The sequence below is a fragment of the Eublepharis macularius genome, chromosome 12, assembly GCF_028583425.1.
Source record: "Eublepharis macularius isolate TG4126 chromosome 12, MPM_Emac_v1.0, whole genome shotgun sequence".
Taxonomy (NCBI): Eukaryota; Metazoa; Chordata; class Lepidosauria; order Squamata; family Eublepharidae; genus Eublepharis; species Eublepharis macularius.
In genome coordinates this window covers 71,511,977-71,529,229 of record NC_072801.1, presented here as the reverse complement: position 1 = coordinate 71,529,229, position 17,253 = coordinate 71,511,977, and the positions used below count along the sequence as shown (strand labels likewise).

The following is a 17,253-nucleotide window of genomic DNA, read 5'->3' as shown; positions in this document are numbered from 1 at the left end:
ATCGAGTCCTTTTTGAGACTGAGACCTGTGTCACCTTAAAGCCTGCACAATGGAAAGCATTTTTTAAATTATTATTATGGATTCGATTCCGATCGGCTCGAGGTCATTAAGCGCCAATGAGGCAGTGGGCTTTTGTCCTCTGAAAACTCCTGCCTTCAACAAATTGCTTTGATTATTTCAACCAAAAAGGAAGGGGGAGGGATAAACTTACAACCAAGGCACCAAACAATAACCTAGAAAAGTTTGAGGAACAGATGAAATCTACTACAAAAACCTGCATAATGCTAGTAAAACAATTGTCCTTTAATTCATAAAGCATTCAGACAAAAAAATGGTACAGACCAAGGTAAGGAAGTATTCAGTGAAAGAACTGTTTTTTATGTTTTAGAGATGATTATTTAGTAGAAATGTGTTTGCTTACGTGATTCTTTATCTGAATGCTTCCTTACTTTGGTGTGATTTGTTTGTTTGAATGTTGTTTGGATATGATTGGCTTGTGTACTTATTAAACGACAGCTGTATTACTAAGATTTCATATGTTTTGTAATATATTTTATCAGTTCCTCAACCCTTTTAAAATTTATCCTTACTATCTCGGTCAGCCAGGGAGCTTTGACTCTCGAAAGCTTATACCCTGAAAATCTTGTTGGTCTTTAAGATGTCACTTGACTCGAATCTTGCTGTTCTCCTGCAGACCAACAGGGCTACCCGCCTCAAAATACCTCAGGAATTTCTCCCCACTTCATTTAGCATGAATTATCACCATGTGGAAGTCATGCTTTTCCCATGTTAAATACAGGCATGCACCCTTCCAGGTTAGTATTGGAGAAGATCATCTTCCTCCCCTCTCCCTCAGAAGTTGACCCCATACTATTTATTTTTATTTATTTATGTCATTTATAGTCCGCCTTTCTCACTGAGACTCAAGGCGGATTACATAATGTTAGATTAGTATAGTCAGTTTCAAGTACATTTCCATAAACTCAATTTTACAAAGGCATAACATTAGTGAGAATCCAATACAGAGTTGAAGAAATGCTGAAATGGGACATAAGCAATTCTAGGGCTATTAGACCATGTGAAGCACAAGTAGCTCATAGGAGCACATATTTTAAGACAACAGGTAGTATGTAAGGCAACATAGTGTGAAGTCTATGGTCCTTAACTCATTAGTGAAGCATCTGAGAGCTCCCCCCCCCAACACACACCAAAAAATACAAAAGCCTTTTTGAATAATTCGGTTTTGCATCGTTTGGAGAAAGCTAGGAGCGTGGGGTCTCCTCAGGTCTTCCACAAGGTAGGGGCCACCACAGAGAAAGCCCATGTATGGGCTGCTGTTGATTTCACCCATGTGCAGGGTGGCACCTGCAGGAGACCCTGTTCAGATGAGCGAAGTTGCCGTGGAGGAACATAGGGGAGGGAGGTGGTCCCGTAGGTATGCAGGGCCAAGGCTGTGAAGAGCTTTGTATGTGATAACCAATACCTTGAACTGAGCATGGTAGCTGATAGGTAGCCAGTGGAGTGACTGCAGAATGTGTCTACCTTGTGTCTACATCCAAATGCAATTCACAGGAGTTTCGGAGCAGACTGCAGTCAATTCTTTTACTGTCTCCATTTCTGCTGTCCAGTGATACTGACAGCTTTTGGGGAAAACCTTAACAGGTTCATTAATGCCAGGACACAATATTAAATATTGCTGTATGTGGTGTTGTTGGTGTGCATACCTGTCCTTTTGAAGGACTAGCATTCCCACCCACCCACCCGCCGCAAACATCACCTGCAAGTACTGGCTGCAAAAGCAAATGGATAAAGTCTTGCCAGCTCTGGTGAAACTGCAAAGTTTCAGTATCGACAGAGAACAGGAAGGAAGCAGAGGAAATCTGTGGAACTAACAGTGTTTTCTCTCCCAGAAAGGGAGGCAAGGGGGAAAAACGTTAAATGCCCTGAATGTGCCCTGCTATTTAGAGGTATGCTGCCTCTGAACATGGACGTTCCTCTTAGCTATCCAGGCTTAGTTGCTGATGGGCTTGTCTTCCTTGAGTCCTCTTAGGTGGTTTTTAAAGACAAATTAGTGGAAGGCAGCCCAGTCAGTCATGGAGAGCCAAAGTGATGTAGTGGCTAAGGGTCAAACTTGAGCTCTAGAGGCCTGGATTTGAATTTCCACTCAGATATGAGGCTTACATGGTGATCAGAGGCCAATCACAGTGTCTCGGCCAAGCCTTTCTTGCAGGGGTATTAAATGGAGCTGGAGAGAACTATGTATGCTGCCCTGAGCTCCTTGGAGCAAGAGTGAATAAAAACATGGCGCTGATTGGCTGTCTTTAACGATGTTTGAAGAGAACCTTCCTATTCAGAAGCAATGTATCTTTCAATGTTAATTGCCGTGTTCATAGATTTTCCAGAGGCGCCTGGGACTGCATATATTTTTCACAAATGTGCAGCAACATCAGGGGGAGCACAAGGTTCCTTAGATACTGTGTGTGAGAACTAACTTTTTACTGGTTTGTAGGAGTCATGGCCTTCCCTGGGATACTGTGGACAAGCTGATCTCTGCCTCATTTGCCCCACAAAGCCTGTAATGGCAATAGATCAACCATCTGTTGAACAGAATGAGAAATTTATTTTATTTACTTCACTGATATCCTGTTTCTCTGCCCAATGGGGGCCCAACATGGCTAACATCTTTCTCCTTGCAAAATCAAAAAGAGTCCAGTAGCACCTTTAAGACTAACCAATTTTATTGTAGCATAAGCTTTCGAGAATCAAGTTCTCTTCGTCAGATGCATGCTTTTATCCTCATGACAATCTATGGGGTAGTTTAAGCTGAGCATGTACGAATAGCCCAGCAAGCTTCAGTGGCAGTGGGGATTCGAACCTGGATGTTCCAGATCCTAATCGAGCGCTTTAACTCTGCTATACCGTACTGGCTTTGAAATAGTACTTAGCAGCCATAGCCTGCGTTTCAAGAATTCCAAGTGCTTCCCAGCCATTATTTTGGTAATACAACCTCCCTGTGAGGCAGGCCAGTTTTGTTCCCTTGTTGCAGGTTGAGGTGCTGAGGCTGAGACATAACTCCTACCAGGCCCACCTAATGGGGTTTAGAGCAGACAGATGATTTGATTCTCGTTCTTCTGGCTGAATGCATGTCTCTGTGTTGATCACGGCTGTAACCTTGAAAAAGTCATCTTCGTAGTGCGGCAATTGGCCATTTTCATCTCTTAAACATTCTGATAGAATTATAATTGGGCTGGGCATTTTCTTGATCCACGTGGCAGAGATCCAGCGTGCGTCTTCCAGGGTACCGCTTACTTGTCAAAATGTACCTGCAGCCTGTGCTTAAGTAGTTGTGAGAATGTTCTCTGGAAGGTGCTTGGAAGCCCTTCTTCAGGCAATCCGTGGACGTCTGTGCCTGAGGACAGTATCCACAAGTAATGACATACATATTCATATGGATATATTTGCCGTTGATTTGGGTGGGAATAACTTGAGAAGAGCTCTTACGCGATTTCAGGTTTTTCCTTACATAGGGCACTTTAGTTTCTCGATTGAAATGTGGTAGACTGGCCCAAGCCATGGCAGGGGAGAGATCTGAACGTGGGTCTCCCAGACTCTGTTCTGACACTCCAGCTACTAGGTGGAGTTCCTGCAGGACTTCCTACAATATTTTCATCCTGACTTGGGAGGGGGGGGTAATTTCTGAAGCCAAAGAGCTTTGGGTTGTGGAATTTTGTGCTGAAAGATGAAAAGCTGCACTTTGGGGGTGGAGGGAAGGTCAAGTTCTAGGGAAAGACATAGGGGATAGTGCTGACTCTTAAAAAACATTTCTTCTCCTCATAAAGGGAGAGAGAGCATGTGTGTGTACATATATGTGGTGGTGGTAGAGAGTGCCCTTAAGTCAGAGTTGAGTTATGGTGACCCCTGGTGGGGTTTTCATGGCAAGAGACTAACAGAGGTGGATTGCCATTGCCTGCCTCTGCACCCTGGTCTTCCTTGGAGGTCTCCCATCCAGTTACTAAGGCTGACCCTGCTTAGCTTCTGAGATCTGACAAGATCAGGTTCACCTGGGCTGTCCAGGGCAGGACGTGTGCATATATAGACTTGGACTTATTCATTAACTCTGTGCATATTGTCAAGTCACAGCTGGTGACCCCAGCAAGGAACTTTCAAGGCAAGTGAGAGACAGGGGAGGGGTTGCTTTTGCCTTCCTCTGCAGAGTCTTTTTTGATAGTCCCCCATCCAAGTACTGACCCTGCATAGCTTCCGAGATCTGACGAGATCAGGCTATACCTTGTCATCCCGCATCCCCATTCGTTGATTAGGCAGATATTAATGTTCTTATAAAACATCAGACATCCACCATGCAGGAGGGAAGGTCTCTAGGCGTGATGCTCCCACCCCTTTTTTGAAAGGGGTGCAGTCAGGAAAAGAGATGGTTGGTGGTGTTGTATTTAATGTTAAACCATTGCAAGCCCCCCCCCCCCAGCCCCCAATGCTGTATGCACTTCAGAGTTGATTTCATTCAATCGAGGGATGCAAATGAGTGCAAGTGAGATGAGAAAGAAGCCTCTTTTCTCTGCAATGGAGCAGAGGAAGGAGGTTGCCTGTGTTTCACTGGCGGGGTGGGGGGGTGGGGGAGAGAGTGTGGTTGGGCCTGGCTCCGCCTCTTGCCTTCCCTCCTCCTTGCGCTCCGCCGGGCCTGAGAGGAGGAGGAGGAGGAAAGGAAGAAGACGCCGGAGGTTTGGAGGAGGAGGCGGAGCTGCTGCTGCTGCTGCTTTTGGGGCCGGGTAGAATCTGGGATCGGATGGGGAGATTTGGGGAGGGGGCTTCCAGCTGGAGGAAGGAAGGAGAGATGTGGATTATGGGTTGCAGGAGGTACGAGGTGGGGTGAGGGAAGATATGGGCATTGGAGATGGTAGGGAAGCTGGGAGGGGGAGGTGAAAGATACCAAGAGGGCTGGCAGAGTGTTGGATCTGGAAGGATGCCGGGGGGGTTGCGAAGAAGGGGTTGAGTGGGAGGGTACCTGGAGTGGAGGAGAAGCAGGTGGGTGCAAAAGGTGCTGGGATTCCGGCCTGGGAGCTGGGATGGAGGAGGAGGAATGGGGTCCAGCCAGGCTGGGAGAGTGCAAGCGGGCGCGGGAGGTGGGGCTGTGGGAGAGAGTGGGGCTGCACAGGCAGGCAGGTGGGATGAGAAGGCGCTGTATGTGCAGGATTGGGTTTCCGAATGCAGAGCAGAAGGGGCCGGAGAGAGGAGGTGCCTGGGAGGGCAGAGGATCCAGAGCTGAGAGCTCTGGAGTCCCAGCCACAGGCTCTGGGGTGAGGCTGGCTGAGCCAGAAGGGAGAGAAGATGGAGAGTGGGGGGCAGTGTCTGCAAGCTGAGGTTTGGCCTGGCTGTGCCTGGGGTTCTAGAGGTGGCAGGAGGTAGGAAAGGGAGAAGTCATCGCCTGAGGCTCAAGTGGGGGCTGGATAGAGATAGTGAGGCTGGGCACAGGGTTTGACTGGGCCAGGGGATGGAAGAGGGTGACAGGCTTAAGGGTCGGTGTGTTTAGGTGGGTTGTAGCAGACCTACCAGCTTTAAATTGCAGATTAATGAATTAATATGATGAGAGCTGATTTCTTATTTTTTCCCCATTAAGAGCCAAGGGTGACTTTGTGTTTCAGAGGTCCCCTCAGTCCTGGGGCCTGAGTACAAACATCAGTAACTCTTTCCTTCCAAGCATGTGATTTGTTTTAAATTGCAAGTTAGCAATATTTCCTTCTGTGTCTCCCCCACCTCAGGAACATATGTGAGGTTTTTGGCAATACGTGCATGAAATAGAATGGTTTTGTTAACCAGGGGCAGGGGTTCTGTGGCAAAACAGCTGCTTGGCATGCAGTGTTGGGTCCCAGGTTCGATTCCTGCCAGGTGAGTCGACAATACCGATTGAGATGGAGGACCAGGTATGAGGCAACTTGCTAGGTTCAATCAAAAGGCAGATGACTGAGCAGTTAAAGTGGTTTGACCAATGGGTGAGTTTAGTTTTTGGGGGGAGGTAGATGTTATTTCCATGCGCCTTCATCCCTAGGATTAGGGAACAAATTTGGAGGGGGGTGGTAAAAATTCCAAAATTGACAGGAGGTCTGTAAATCAGTACCTGGGGTTTGGGCTGGGGTGGGGGATCCTCTGGTCAGAGACTTGTCTTGTAAAACGTACTGACTTGCATAACCCCTGGAATAATCTGTTGCATGCATAGTTGCATCTGGAGACACAGCCGTCCCTTGGTGTCACACTTTGTTTGCATGAACAAAAACTGCTCGATATTAATACGGGTGCCGTCCTTTGGTACCGTCTGTACAGTTTTTAGGAACAAGAGTACTCCTGCCCCTGGAAAAGAAGATGTAGGACTCTTCTGTGCTTTGATGGTTGGAGGTATCCCAGACAAGGATGTTGACAGCCTTGGTTAGGTCAACTTCCTCTGAGCTAAGAGTTGGGAGTAGAGAGCTGGTGGGAACACATAACACGAAGGTACCTGAAACTGAATCAGATGGCTGATCCATCAAGGTCAGTATTGTCCACTCAGACTGACAGCAGCTCTCCAGTGTCTTTCTCATCACCTGCTACCCAGTCCTTTTAACTGGAGATGCTTTGGATCGAACCTAGGACCTTCTGCATGCCAAGCAGACACGCTACCACTAAACCACGTCTCCAGTGGTTTACTGGTTAGACCCAGGTCCTTACAGGCTTGAGTGTAAATCCACACACAGCTATGAAGCTCACGGAGTGGCCTAGGGCTAGTGTCTGCTCTTTAACCTGCACTACATCACAGGGTTGTTGTGAAGATGAAGTAGAGGAATGGAGAACTTTGTATGCTATGCTGAACCCTTTGGAGGAAGCAAGGGATAAAAACAACGTTGGGGGTAATTAGTGCTCCTCTTTCCAAGAAAATAATTTGAAAAGAATTTTTGTCCCTGTATTTCCCCCCAGAAATCATTCAGATGTTCAGAAATGGGATGTGGCTTTGGCTACTTCAGAATATTGTGAAGGACAGATTTTAGTTTTGGATGTAAAACCCTTACCATTGTAAAGCTTATCTGTTCTCAATATGATACTTTCTCCATATTTCAGTTTTCTGTGGGGCAGCAGTATATGAGCTGAACATGTTACAGCTTAATCGAAAAGTATTAATATAGATTGCAGTCTGGATCTTTTGTGGAATTTTTTTAAATGAACCCTGCTTTGGATACCAGGAAAAACATTGGCTTCGTTTGGGGTTGCTTGCATATCACTCGATGCCATGTTTGGGGGCATCTGTACCTACCTATCCTACATACCTCTTCTTTACATTGTTGTCCCGTTCTCTCTCAAAGGAACTCAGCACAATGTCCCTTGTTCTCCCCATTTTATCTTCACAACAGCTTTGTGAAGTAGGTTTGAGAGTGAGTAATAGACCCGGGTTGCCCCTCATTTTATCTCAGGTCTGCCAGGTTTTAGTCTGAGACTCTTAACCAATAGATTACACTGGCACCCATTTTTTTATGATTTTGATGCTAGGGCTCACTGGCGTAATGGAGAGATGCAGCCCTTTACAAACTTGATGAGGGCACTTTAGGACTCGTACAGTTGTTCTGGAGCACCCAGCTGTGTTTGCTTGGATGCTCAGAACAAAATAACTTGTTTTTGCTCCTGGTCGGTTTGTCTGAGCACTCCTAATTTATTTCTCAGTCATCACCCTAATAATTGTTCAAGGCAGTTTAATGTTTATAGTATCTACCATCTGCAAGCTAGGAAGGTCACAGCGGTGCATGATGCACACCGTTACAATTGAGGACACGTTTAATTTTGCCTCCCAGAAAGCTCATTGGCAATGGCTAAATAATGGCAGGTCTTGTCTCGGTGCTTAAAAACCCTAAATTTGTTTGTGGAAAGTTGTCTTTTCCTCAAGGAATGGGGAGCGTTCTGATTTTGTGAAGGTCTCAATCTTAAAGGTTGTCAAGAAAATTTCCAGCATTGCATGTCGCCATTTCCAAAATGGAGGCAGGCAGTTATGATCCCATGTTTGTGGCGGAATCATAACTGCCTGCCTTAGTTTTGGAAATGGCGGTGTCAGAAATCGCGCAAACGAGCCACCAGCATTCCGTGAGTAAGGCGCTGTTTTTAAGACGTGGGGAAATGGCCATACTCAGACATTCCCGAGCTGGCCTGCACAACTTAGGACCTGTTAACCTAAATGTGACCAGCCATTTATGTTGGCCAGAGAGGTGCTTGGCAGCCCCTCTACAATGTCCCACCTAGAGAAGACCTTGAATGCCCAAACAGCGAGATCAGTACTCTGAGGCTAGACACGTGTCTTGGAAATGTAAGATGCTGCATGCTCCCCAGTTGAGTTGGACATATTCCTTTGCTTGAATCCAAAACGTTCATTTTCTCTGTACAGTGCACAGGTAAACTGTACTCGCAGGTACTTTTGCTTTGTGAGGTTTTAATGATGTGGGTTTGTGTTTAGGGTGGTATATTGAGCTGCTTCGAAGGTGGCTGCAAATCAGTTTTGAATGAATGCACTTTTAAAAGTGGGGTGGATGACTCTTGGATTTGGGCCCAGCTTTGCACATCCTTGTTGGGTGTTGCACAGAAAATTTGTGATGGGAAGTTGCACTGCCGTGCCTTCTTGGCAGCTTCTGAATATGCAGCCCGGGTGGTCGGATTCGTTGGTGGGGTGATGGAGAGAGAAAATGTGCTTGTACCACGTTGCTTGAAGATAGCTAGCAGGGCTGACTTTTCCTGCGCTCTTAGGGACAGGTTTTCCACCTGTCCTCCCCACCCACTGCACCTATATTGAAGGAAGTTCATGGAACCTCCGTGTCTCATTGTTCTCTGAAGACGAGTTGCAGAAGGGATAACATTAAGGTAGATTCTGGGGCCTTCGTGGGCTGCTTGTTGGGTTTCTGGGGGCATCGAGTTGACCGCTTTGTGAAACAGGATGCTAGCCTAGGTGGATCCCTAGTCAATCCCGCACAGCTGCTCTCACGATGCTCTTAGGATAAAGTTTCTGCAGTGTCATAGGAATCTCTTGAGCTGCTGGTGAGGTACTTGGAGGAGGTGGTGGCAGAAGTTGATTGTCTCCTATTCCACCCGCGCCACTGCCTTCAGGAAGTTCTCCCAATGGGAAATCAACCCATCATCTCTGCCCAGGGTGTGAACCTGAGAGGGTGCCTGTCCTGGCCGTGCCTCCCCATGGCACTGACTCAGATAGCTTAGCATCTAGGAACTTGATGCTGGTTCTAGGAAATTTTGAAATACTTTCACCTAGCCATGAAGGTTGATGGTTAGGAATTTGATGCTTAGCCTTTCAGATGAACAAATCAAGTGATACCTGGTGCCTACTGATGTGTGTGTATCTCCCCCCCCTCCCCTGCCAACTGGGCAGCTGACCCCCCAAAAGCAGCATGGAAAGATAATTATGGAGCAAGCACAGGAAAAAAGTGCCAGACTCATCCCATCGACGCGCTGTGTGTTTAATACTGGATGGGAATGGAGGTATCTGGGATGTTGGGAGGTGAACGGGTGCATAAGAGATGGAGTTGAAGACGCAGTGCGTGGCGGGATATTGAAGATGTATTCTTTCTCACTCGATACTCTCAATTTCTTCTTCCAGCCAGTTCTAGACCGCATGTTACGCTCTGAGGCTTTGCCCCGCCCAGTCGTGTCACTCGGGGAACTGACCCACAGCTGAAGTTGGGGAGGGGAGCTTTCGACAACCCCCTCCCCAGCCTGGGAGCCGGTCCCATTGCCTTTCACCATGGCTGACCCCATCATGGACCTCTTTGACGATCCCAATCTTTTTGGCCTGGACTCGTTGACAGACGAGAGCTTCAGCCAGGGAGCTCCTGACCCCATTGAGGAGGCCCTGGGGCTACCAGGTGGGGCTTTGGACTCATTGGCAAGTGGATCCAAGGAGCAGCAGCCCCCCCCACAGGAGGAGCCCCCCCAGCCTCAAACTCTGGCTCTTCCGGATGCACAGTCTGAGGCTGTGCCTCAGCTGCCTCCGCAGGGTCAGCCCGGACTCCTGCAGGCCTCGCAAGACCAGGAGGTCCTCAGCCAAGGCAACCCGTTCATGGGAGTCTCCTCCGCCTCCACCACCACACCAGCTGTAGCCCCCTCTTCCTCCACTGGGACCCAGCCAACAGCAGCGCCTCCTCCCGCCCCAAAGATCGTAATCTTGAAGGCGCCGGCGGGTGGCTCAATGACAGGTGCCCATGTCGCCCAGATCCAAGCCCAGCCCATCGGGGCAGCTAACGGGGGCAAAGTGACCTTCGCCAAGGTGCTGACGGGCACCCCATTGCGGCCAGGGGTTTCTATTGTTTCGGGCAATGCGGTGCTGGCCACCAAAGTCTCCCCCGGAGCCGGCGCCCCGGCAACGCTCCATCGTCTCGTCCAGCCTGGTCGGCCTGTCAAGCAGCTGGTGTTGCAGCCTGTCAAGAGCCAAGCAGGTGGGCCCACGGGGGCGACGCCTCTGAAACCAGCTGTGACGTTAACATCGACCCCTGCTCAGGTGAGTGCCTGCTGCATGTTTGGGGGTGGGGCAACAGGTAGGTTAACTTTTGGGGGGATCTCTGGGAAATTCCCTGACATTCTATAGGACCACCGCCAATTGGAGCAGACAGTATTTGGATCCAATGAACCAGTGGCTGGATTTGATAAAAGGCAGTGCTTGTTGTTTTCTTCCTGGTTCAGAGATGATATCACCTGCCTATCATTTGTATCAGACTGGTTGTGTGGCGTAGTGGTGTGATTGGGACCGCAAAGTTTAGATCTTTTCTTTCTGCCATAAAGCGGTGATCTTGGATCATTTACCAGCCTGTAGTCTGTCATACTTGTTGGTGGTGGTGTGAGGATAAAAAGGGATCCAGAAGGTGGTGAGAACCAGGGTAAAGTGTGATGTCTCAAGCTCTTGGGAGAAAAGCTGGGATAAAAAACACAAAAGCATCACATTTGGGGTGGTCTCTCTTGAGTTTAGGTGAACCTCTTGAGAGCTTAGTGCAGTGCAGTGGTTTGAGTGTTCGACCATGGTCTCAAAACTTGGTTTGAAATCTCCACTCTGCTGTAAAGTTTGCCAGGTGACCCTGAGCTGGTCCATCTCTCTCAGCCTAGTCTAATTCACCCAGTTGTTGGTGAGGCTAAACTGAGGAACGGAGACCCATGTATGCCTCACGGAGGAAGAGCAAGGTAAAATGTACTACATTTGTAGTGCCATGTACGTGCCATCAAGTTGCAGTCCTCTTACGGGCAACCCCAGTAAGGGGCTTTCAAGGCAAGTTGTTTTACCATTGACTTCCTCTGTAGCATCTTCCTTAACTGTCTGTCATCCAAGTACGATCCCTACCTAGCTTCCAGAATCTGTTGTGATCAGGCTATACTATGCCCCCTTTCCTTCCTTCCCCTCCTTGATAGATTTTTCAGATCCCCATAAGAATGGAATTAGTGACCTCTTGACACGGTGCAACTTTGGACTGCCTAAACTGTATAAAATGGGAATTTGCCCAGTTAAGTGTTTCTCCATGTTGGCCAGTGGGCTGCTTCCCAGCATGTTTGCATTCAATGGGCAGGAATTTTTATGTATTACACTAGGAAGCTTTCACACATACAGATAGAGGTGTAAAATTTACTTCATATATATCCCACCTTCCTCTCCAATCGGGACCCAAAGCAAATGGGGACTAAACACTACGCTGTTGGGTACTGTCTGCTGATGTAGATATGTGCCTACTAGCGAGTTTCCACGCTGCTAAACATGCCATGGAAATTAGTTACGCTTTGTTTCAGGTCAATTTTGTCTCTGTGCTTGGCTTTATGCTTGTTTATGTTTTTTTTTCTCCTACCATTCCCTATTGTATCCTGTTGTTCATTATTGTACTTTGCTCAGTGAACATCCTAGCTGTTGATAATATTGTATTTTGACTTGCAATGTTGTAATCTGCCTTGAATCTGAGTGAGAAAGATGAACAACCAATCAATCAATTAAGCAATCAATAAAATCTCTCCAGCAAGCTTCCATGGCAGGAACTAACAATCATATCACACTGGCTTTATCTATCTGCCGTCCAGAGTAGTGTGAAAATATCAGCATTTTTAATGCATGAGCCCTGGAGATGCACTGGAGTTGACCTCTGCTTCATTTTCTTCAGGGGGAATCCAAGCGCATCACTCTAGTTCTCCAACAGCCCCCAGCAGGGGGAAGCACGCCAGGCCAACGCCACGTCGTCCTGGGTAGCTTGCCGGGCAAGATCGTGCTGCAGGGGAACCAGCTGGCAGCTCTGAGCCAGGCCAAGGGGACGCCAGGACAGCCAGCTAAGGTAGTCACTATCCAGCTCCAGGTACAGCAACCTGGCCAGCAACAACAGCAGCCGCCAGGTGGCCAACCCGGCACCCAGAAAATCCAACTTCTGCAGCAACCTCCAGCCAGTGCCTCAGGCCAGCAGGCCCCGCTGAGCGTCTCTTCTGTGCAGCAAGCCCAGGTGGTGGGTGGCTCAGGCCAGAGAGTGACAGTGCCCCTCAAGGTTGTGTTACAGCCACAGGTAAGAATTGCTGCATTTGCTAGGCCGGGCTCATATTGGAATGTTTTGGGATGTGATGTCACGTGGTGGGGGGGGGAGGGGGAGAGGGTAAATTTACCATCAGGGCTGTGTGTGTGGCAGTTTTTATGGGGGCATAAGGAAGCCATAGGTTATGTAATATTGGAGAATCTCAGTTCCCATCCCTTTTATTAAAGGAACTGGTTGGAAAACTACCAAAGGGGCCATATAAGGGTTTCTTTTTTTTGCTTTGCTATTAACTTTATCTGTTTGCGCCTAGTTGCTGTTGCTCAGAATGCTACAATAAGAAAATATAGTAGAAAAGAGCAAGAGTCCAATAGCACCTGTAAGACAAACAAAATTATGTGGTAGCTGTATCATTCTAGCTGTATATGAAGAAGTGAGCTGCGACTCATGGAAACTCATTTCCTACCACAAATTTTGTTAGTCTTATAGGTGCTACTGGACTCTTGGCTCTTTTCTACTGCTGCAGACAGACTAATACGGCTACCCATCTTGTTCTAAGAAAATACGTAATATTAGAGTGAATATTAGAGAAATTAATCCATTTGTTGTTGAGCGTTATGCACCTGATGTATATAAAGCCTACGTAACTGAAGCTTTATCACCTATATCACTATTACGACAAAAAAGATCCTTTGGAAACGGAAGGATACATTCTGTATATCCTCCCTCTCTGAGAATTTTTTCACTATCTGTTTCATAGTAGGATCATCCCATGCACTTTCTTTTGAAAGTGTCCTCAGGGAAAACTATCATTTTTCTAGTTTAAAACACGTCGGTTTCTAAATCTCCAAGGAACATGCGGTTGCTGACTCATAAGACTGATGCAGCAGATGGGCTAAGAGAATGAGGTACGATTTGTGACGGTCTCTGGTTTGGTTGTTGCTTCTGCCGCAAATTCCGTTGGTGGCCATAGGCAGGCTACGCCCTCTCAGCCCCGATACAATATGGGAATAAAGTGGCCAACTTTGTAGGTCAGTGGTAAAAATTACAAGATGCTGTATGCATATTGAGGTACTTTGAATACAGAAGCGCTTTCTAAAATGTGAAGCATTGCTGCCTATCCCTGAGAAATCTATCCGCGGCAACTTAAAGGCAACTTTCTAATCCTCGTTGCTTGCAAAGATAAGCTTGGAAGTGTACATGGGCAGTGCCTGCCGCTGTCTGGTGAGGGAGAGTGAAGGCTAAATGAGATTCTGCGTGATTCCAAGTCTCCGTACTCAGATCGTGACAAGCACAATGCCAGAAAGAGTTAGGCGAGACTGTGTGTGTGTAGAGGGAGGGAGGATTGTAAAACGAATTATACAAATGCATACTGATGGCGCTCCGTTTGCATAATATTTGCTGGTTCTGCATAAACCAATCCCAGTTTAGCGTTCCTCTGTGCAGGTCTTGTGGAAGGTATGCACTCAGCCCGGGTTACAGTGTGTCCCGGTGATTATGTTGGGACAAAATTAGCATATTGTGAGCACTCTCTTCAGGATGCATTTATCCCCTTGCAGCTCCGTCACATTCCCAATTCGACTTGATCTTGGTGAGAGCCCCTTAAGAAGTACCGTGGCTCAATGGTAGAGTGTCTGTTAGGTTCCCGGCTCAATCCACAGCACCTCTAGTTAAAAGGATCTGGCAACAGTGATGTCAAAGACGTTTACTTGATGGTTCTCGCCTCAATAGACAAATGGTCCAACTTAGTATAAGGGATCCCAGAAGATTTTTGCATCTTTTTGTTTGGAAGCCCAAATTAAACATTTCCATGGGATTGTTAAAGCAGGATTTATATGTTGCTTTTAATAAGCATTCTGAGTTCGTGTTCTAACAAGGAGATCGATTTAAGTGTGCCTCTGTCAAGTGTGCGTGATTTAAATTGCCAACGCGTATAGCAAGTTGCCCTTTTAAGTGCCTTGCAGTCAGTATCAAGCCAGGTATCTTGCCTGCTCTGGCCAAGCAAATCTCTCATCGGGCCGTAGGATGTGTGTAGTGGTTGGAAGAATTTTATCCATTCAGTCATTCACCTAAGTTGATTTCTAAGGGGTAATAGATGGAGAGTTTAGCTTGAAGTTGGTAAACTTTAGGACTTCTCTTTACACTCCAGTCTGTGGGCCAGGTGTGGTTTTAAAGAGAGATGGAGTTAGTCACCTCGTTCAGGTTCCCTGGAGAGGCAGCATAGAAATAAATAAACAAAATTATTCATATTAAAATGGAAGTTTGTGATGAATCGCAAAAATATGTTATTAAATATTCTACCAAGAAACATTACAAAAATGCGTAGAGAATTATTTAAGTATATGATGACGGCCGCAAGAGTAATATTTGCAGCAGAATGGAAGGTAGAAAGATATTCAGAGCTGAAGGAATGGAAGGATAAGTTAAATGAATATGCGACAATGGCAAAATTAACATTTTGTGTACATAATTGGCCAATATCAGAATTTCAAGAAAAATGGAAAGTATTTTTAACTATAGAGCTGAAGAATAAGAATAATTAAGAACAACTTTTGTTAGATATGAAGATGGATGGGAAGATATTTAAATAGAAGGGAAAAGTTAAGAACAGAAGATATAAGCAAGCCCTTAGATATATATGATCTAACTGATGATTACATGATTTAAATGATAGTAGTTTAGTCAATATGTGGGGGGGGGGTTGTATGATTTAGATAATTGTGGCTGATTCCGCACACGATGGATAATGCACTTTCAATGCACTTTATCAATCGCTTGTGGTGGATTTTTTGTTCCGCACATGACAAAATCCGTTCCAAATGATCTGTACAGAAGATTGGAAGTGCATTATCCAACGTGTGCGGAATCAGCCTGTGTTTAGGTTTTATGTGTGATTTAGAAGATTGTAGATGACTATAGTAGTGGATTATTGAAGAGAGATGATTTAGGTGATTGTACGATTGTAATTCATGTTTTGTGTTGTTTGGTGTTTATTGACTGAAATAAAAATTTAATTAAAGAAAAGAAATAAAATAATTCAGAGGAGCAACAGAAGTTGAGGAAACTTCTATGGCCATCTCAAGGACCTCTGGAGTACCTTTTGGCAACCTTGTACTCTTCTTTGGCATTTTGGGTTCGTGTTGGTCTACACCAGACAAAGCCAGGGTACCTCTCTGACAGGCGCATACTGTTCTCCGTCATCTTCCGCAGGCCAGCTCATCGCAAGGCAGTTCTTCTGGCCTATCGGTTGTCAAAGTGTTGAGCAGCAGTGAGGTGGCAGCCCTTCCTTCCTCCAGTGGGACGACGCGGAGCGGCTCGGATGAATCCCGCAAACTAGAGCACCAGAAGAAGCAGGAGAAAGCCAACCGGATTGTGGCTGAGGCCATCGCTCGTGCCCGAGCGCGAGGCGAGCAGAATATCCCCCGCGTGCTCAACGAAGACGAGCTGCCCAGTGTGCGCCCGGAGGAGACGGGCGAGCGCAAGCGGCGCCGGAAGGGTGGAGGCGAACGCATCCCCAAGGAAGAGCGACCACGCAAGGGCAGGGGTCAGGGAGCATCCGGCAAGAGTAAAGGGCGAGGGAAGCCCAGGTAAAGGGCGTGATGTCTCATCAAATGCTTTGTTGCTCTTCAGAGCAGAGTTCTGTATTTCCCCCCCATCTTCTCCCTCTCGTTCCTTCTAGCACCATCACGCCGGTCGTGGGGAAGAAGCGAAAACGCAACGCCTCTTCCGACAATTCTGACGCTGAGGTGATGCCAGCCCAGTCCCCGCGTGAGGAGGAGGAAAGCAGTGTCCAGGTGAGGCCGAAGGGCGGTGGGAATGTCTAGGAAGGAACAACAGAAAAAATTCCAGAGTAGCTTAAAAAGAGAATTGATGCCATCTCCCAACGAAATGTTGGAATCGTCCTTTTCTTGTGCCTTTTCCTGCCATCTGAAAGCACACCTTGTATTGTAGAGTTTATTCTGAAAATTGATTAAGGAAGGTGGGATGAAGCCTCCCTGAAGCTAAGAGTGTGTGTTTTCAGTTGTAAGTGGTTAAGAAGTGATCCTCCTTTTTGTATTTCTGCCACACCAACCGAAATTTCCACAATTGCTAGGATAGACTATTGCAACTTGCCCTTTGTCGGGCTGCCCTTGAAGGCAACACAGATGCTTCGGATGGTAAAAAATGCAACTGCCCCTTTGCTCACTATGGGGGGCTGATAAACAGCGTATCATACCCAAGCTAGAACAACCGTTGGTTACCTGTCTAATTCCATGTTCAGTTATAGGTGTTTTAAAGGTATCATTAAAGCCCTTAATGATGTGGGGTTTATGCATCCGGAGGGCTGCCTCTCCTTTTATGTTCTGCCGAGCGCTTCTTGCTAAGCATCCCTTTTTTTCTTCCCTTCCCCTTCAGAAGTACTTGCAAAATGGCTTTTAGGGATTTCTCATAATCTCTAAGACTGTTTAAAAAGTTGGTCTGTTTAATGGGCTAAGCTGAGCCAGTGATATTCTAATTGCCTTGGGTTTGCTCTCTGTTCACTCCTGTTTTATTATGCTTAAAATGTTTTTTCCCTTGAGCCTGTGTAAAGAAAGGGGCAAAAAAAATTTAAATAACTGTTTAAAAAATAGAGCCACCCACTTTACATGTAACAAAGGATAGGCCCTACTGTCTCCTTGGTGTGTCGGTCATGACTTCTATAATCTTAAAAGGAGAGGTTAGTATATTTAGGCAGAAGGGAAAATGTCCTCCCAAGAGGTAT

General features: G+C 46.7%; 1 protein-coding gene across 3 annotated transcripts in view; it reads left to right on the top strand.

The window, feature by feature from the left end:
- CHD8 (chromodomain helicase DNA binding protein 8) overlaps nucleotides 1-17,253 on the top strand; it is a 61,288-nt gene that overhangs the window by 6,325 nt on the left and 37,710 nt on the right. For all 3 annotated transcript variants that reach the window (XM_054992616.1, XM_054992614.1, XM_054992615.1), the window contains exons 2-5: nucleotides 9,629-10,525; nucleotides 12,159-12,548; nucleotides 15,723-16,099; nucleotides 16,192-16,306. In XM_054992616.1, the coding sequence (XP_054848591.1) occupies nucleotides 9,773-10,525; nucleotides 12,159-12,548; nucleotides 15,723-16,099; nucleotides 16,192-16,306 (1,635 nt within the window). In that variant the 5' untranslated portion in view covers nucleotides 9,629-9,772. The remainder of the gene's footprint in view (nucleotides 1-9,628; nucleotides 10,526-12,158; nucleotides 12,549-15,722; nucleotides 16,100-16,191; nucleotides 16,307-17,253) is intronic.